At 30.6% G+C, this 3,181-nt stretch overlaps 1 protein-coding gene across 1 annotated transcript; it reads right to left on the reverse strand.

Moving 5' to 3' along the window:
* Positions 1-1,161: 1,161 nt before the first annotated feature.
* LOC107872303 (major pollen allergen Ole e 10) lies at positions 1,162-3,127 on the reverse strand. The gene is made up of 2 exons (XM_047404604.1): positions 2,608-3,127; positions 1,162-1,365 (listed from the first exon to the last, which is right to left on the reverse strand). The coding sequence occupies exons 1-2, from the start codon at positions 3,047-3,049 to the stop codon at positions 1,337-1,339; spliced, it is 471 nt and encodes a 156-aa protein (XP_047260560.1). The 5' UTR covers positions 3,050-3,127; the 3' UTR covers positions 1,162-1,336.
* Positions 3,128-3,181: the final 54 nt, after the last annotated feature.

Genomic DNA, 3,181 nt, shown 5'->3' on the forward strand with positions numbered 1-3,181 from the left:
TCCGGTATTAAGGTATGCCGGGTTTTCCTAAAAATCTCATGGGTATAGAAATCATATTCAGATTCTATTCAATATTTGTTTTTATTAGACTATTGAGATTTGCATTTTGATATATGTTCAGAGAATTCAAATAGATTTCCGCACTTATTATGGTTTCATGCTTATATTTATCCTTTTTGAGACTCAGATTAGTAGAAAGCAGCTAGGGTTAGCTCAGAACTACTTGTAGTTCGGAGCACCGTGTGGCATCTCGGGGATTAGATTTTGGGGCGTTACATATTATTTCTCATTCAGTACTTCAGAATGTCATTATGTTCAGTCTGTCAAAGTTAGTTGGGGGATTTTCCCACAACTTCTTAGTCATTCAGTTAGAGGCTTTTCAAATAATCAAACAGTCAGTTAGACGATTATTCAGTTAACCAGACCTTTCAGTATTATCCGTTGTTTTAAATTGATAGTTAGCTTCCAGTATTTCATCAGATGTTTTAGACTTGTGGTTGAACCACATTTTCAATATTTAGATTGGTATTATTTTCTCATTGTATCTTTCACACATGTGTTATATTATTATTATACTCAGTGCTCACAGCAGGTATCAGCTCAAGAATTAGCTTGTGGTCACTTGTGACCGTAAACACCGTTATTGCGACTAGGGGGTAACCTCGGGTCGTGACATATTCCTGGTAAGCCTCGCACTTGTTCAAGTTGAAAGCTCTTAGAATCGCTCCATAGTCATGACTTTAGAGTTTGAGTATTCTTTTGTTATTATGGACTTTTGAAGTTATTGACTTCTTCTCATAGTTTGGAGATGAATAGCGAATGTTATTTATGGTGAATGGGTTGTTGATGATTTTGGTAAATTGTATGTGTAATATTGGTGTGTTGGTTGTGCTATTGATTTGAGACAGAATTTTCTTGATAGACCCAAAAACAGTAGAAAAAAACACTTTTAGTTCATACCTTTTATGAACTGAATAACAATATTTGCCATACTTTCTTTATTTTTAGTATTAAGTAAATCACGGTTAAAATATACATATATATATAATTCTTCAAATAGTAATAGCATTGTTTAGTTTTAGTAGAATGTTGCACACTAAATTATCAAACAAAAAGGATAAAAGATAGAATATAATTAAAACTTGATCGTGGAAAATTAAGTAGGCAACAATCTTTTTTATTTTTTATTTGTAATAACAACATACTACATGACAACATAATTAGATTAGTTTTTGAAAATTAAATAGAGAATTTAGAAACAATAGCTTAATATTTCAAAACTAATTCTTCAAATGTTGGAGTAGCTGCAAAATCTTTCTTTTGGGGTCCGAAAAACTTAAGATTGGTACTTGCATGTACCATAACCTACAAAAAAAAAAAAAAAAAAAAAAAAAACAATTATTAGGACAACTATCATTAGATTTTCAATAAAATAATTCAAGAATGTTTTATGATAAAAATATTTGTTGGGTTTGAAATCGAGATGGCGTCATGTGGAAGCTATTAGTTACAAACTATTGAGACGATAAATCAGGCGAAAAGAAAAACATACTAAAAACATGATGATTATATAGTTTGGCCAATTGGCCTACATATAAAAACCTAATATAAAAGAAAACGTAAAACTATTAGAGAGAAAATCTCCCCCTAAACGAGACTCTTTGATGACTACATTGTTGATGCTATTGTGTTATGATATGGGAAGGGGGTCTTTTATTTATAGATGTCCAAAACCTTTCCTCCAAGAAAGAGGTTTGCCAAATATGGAAAAGAATTATATTTTTTCTATCAGGAAATGTAAAAGTAATTATGGTAACTTTTATTTTCCTTCTAAGAAAAAGTAAAGCTTAAATATAGTAAGAAAATTAGGGCAAAAACCCTAACAATATTGAATGTGAACTGGATTTTAATATGTTGTAAAAAGTTACTTATCTTATTTGTAAGATTAGTTACTAATTTACTTATATGAACAATATCAATAATTATCGTCAGAGTTTTAACTTTTATAAACTAAAAATACAAGATCGTTTTACACTATTTAAATAGCCTAAACAATAAGCAGATGTAATTTATATCTATCTGTCTATATTACTATAGAATCAAGAATAATAATGTTGTCTTACCAAAATATCCACTAAAAAATGATAAGTTATAATTTTCTCCATTTGAAAACTTACTAATGGCTATAATTATAATTTTGTCATGGGACTAATTACAAAAAAAATTGTATTAGGATAGAACTGAATTGCTCCATTTTTAGTTTTCTTATTGAATTCACGGTCTATTAATTATAAATTTGATTTCAATCCAAATTCAATATTTTATTATTTTATAATAAGTGATTAAACACTTAATGTTGTGAAAACTTACATAAGCTTAAAATTTCAAAAACTTTTACACTATCGGTATAATTTAAACTGTTATTTCAGTTGTTTGCCTAATATTTTAGGTTACTAATCTTAATTACTATGCTGAATTATACATGGTTATCTTATTGGTGATTTGACAAAACGTTGTCAATATGTATCGCAAAAATTCTTCATCTTCAAAGTGATTTAATAATATACAAAATTCTTTACACTGATCAAAAAAATGTTGAATACTTACTTGGATCAATGGAGGAGACGACACCAGTGCCCGAAAAACCACACATACTGTCAGTTTTACCCTTCATTTGAAAGTAAGCATTCATGGCCCAGGTTGCACGAGACCTAAGAGTATTGGGCTGAGAACATGCACCTCCAGGATTAATTGGGCCACAATCCACACCTCCCTCTTTGCAAACCCATTTTATACAGGCCGTCAATTTTTTATCTGTAGCCTCAGGTTTGGGTACGCAAAATTTTTTGCCCCCCGGTGTTGTAGGATTTGGAAGTGGTTGGCCTGGATTTGGGACCGGATTTATGGGGCCTGGGTTTGGGACCGGCTTATTGTATTTTCCTCCAGGAATTGGTTTTGATGAAACACACGGAAAACATTGAATAAGAAGAGAAGAAATAAACAAGAAAGCAAAGAATGGAGATGTTATTTTCTTGTTAGACACCTCCATTCTTTTTACTTTTGTTAAAAACAAATTGTGATTATGAGAAATGAAGAATGAAAAGGAGGATTATTTATAGGTGTGAATAGATTAAGAATCATGTGTGTTTGTATGGTTTTGCTTAAATTAAGATGCTGAAAT

This window comes from Capsicum annuum, unplaced genomic scaffold (genome assembly GCF_002878395.1).
Source record: "Capsicum annuum cultivar UCD-10X-F1 unplaced genomic scaffold, UCD10Xv1.1 ctg642, whole genome shotgun sequence".
In the NCBI taxonomy this organism is placed as follows: Eukaryota; Viridiplantae; Streptophyta; class Magnoliopsida; order Solanales; family Solanaceae; genus Capsicum; species Capsicum annuum.